Source organism: Arachis ipaensis, chromosome B06 (genome assembly GCF_000816755.2).
Source record: "Arachis ipaensis cultivar K30076 chromosome B06, Araip1.1, whole genome shotgun sequence".
Taxonomy (NCBI): Eukaryota; Viridiplantae; Streptophyta; class Magnoliopsida; order Fabales; family Fabaceae; genus Arachis; species Arachis ipaensis.
The window spans coordinates 128,262,559-128,263,453 of NC_029790.2; the positions used below are offsets into that span (position 1 = coordinate 128,262,559).

Sequence of the window (895 nt, forward strand, 5' to 3'; positions counted from 1 at the left end):
TTTATAGTGATAGCGCTGAACCGTCATTGAAAAGATTACTAACTCATTAGATTTATGTATTTCATTGCATTAATGAAGAGCTTGCTTACCGGCCAGACATGTTGATAACCTGATTCTCCCGGTTGCCATAAGAACTCTACAATATTGGTAACTAAATTCTGTTCATAAGCATAATCCTTTGTATCATTGAATCTTGACCCTTCCAGCTTCATGAAAATTCTATCTCCCGAAACTAACATGAAAACCGATGAAAAGTATAACATTATCATCACCATCGTCCGAATCGAACCCATTGTTTTTCTTTTTCTTCTAAGTAACTCTCACTTCTTCTATTATTATTATTATTTTTATTTTTTCTGAAAAATGTTCTCCAAAATTACATATTATCTTTCTTTCTTTCTTTCTTTTTTTGGTGGTGAAAGGATGAAACTAAAACATTGTACTGTTGAGAAGAATGATAAAAACGGAAACTAACAAGCGAGGGAAAAAAAATGAAGAAATAAACTGTTATTTGGAAATTAAAGGATGAAAAAGAAGGAAAGGGAGAAGATTAAAAAGTATGAGTGATGATTAACGATCACAAATTTTTTGCAGAGAGTGGTGAAGGTTGTTAAATGGCGAAAAGAGCGCTCTCCCTCTTTTTCGCTTAGCTTTCAAAATTCAACAAGCAACTATTACAAATATTAAAAAAAAATTAACTAGAGTAATATTATTAAAAAAAATTAAAAGATCTATTATTTACGTTTTTTGTGCAAAAATATACCGTATTAGATATTGTTAGGTTATTTCATTGATTCTTGATTAGGATCTTGATGGCAATGCTAGAAGCCAGTCTAAATTTAAGTTTCAAAAACATTGTACACAAATACTCTTTTTAAGAATTTTCAACCATATA

The 895-nt window shown here is 29.9% G+C and overlaps 1 protein-coding gene across 1 annotated transcript in view; it reads right to left on the reverse strand.

Moving 5' to 3' along the window:
• LOC107647538 (sulfite exporter TauE/SafE family protein 3-like) overlaps window positions 1–631 on the reverse strand; it is a gene marked incomplete at its 3' end in the record, with an annotated part of 10,057 nt that extends 9,426 nt beyond the window's left edge. The window contains exon 1 of the mRNA XM_021105692.1: window positions 90–631. Coding sequence (XP_020961351.1) covers window positions 90–293 — 204 coding nt within the window. The remainder of the gene's footprint in view (window positions 1–89) is intronic.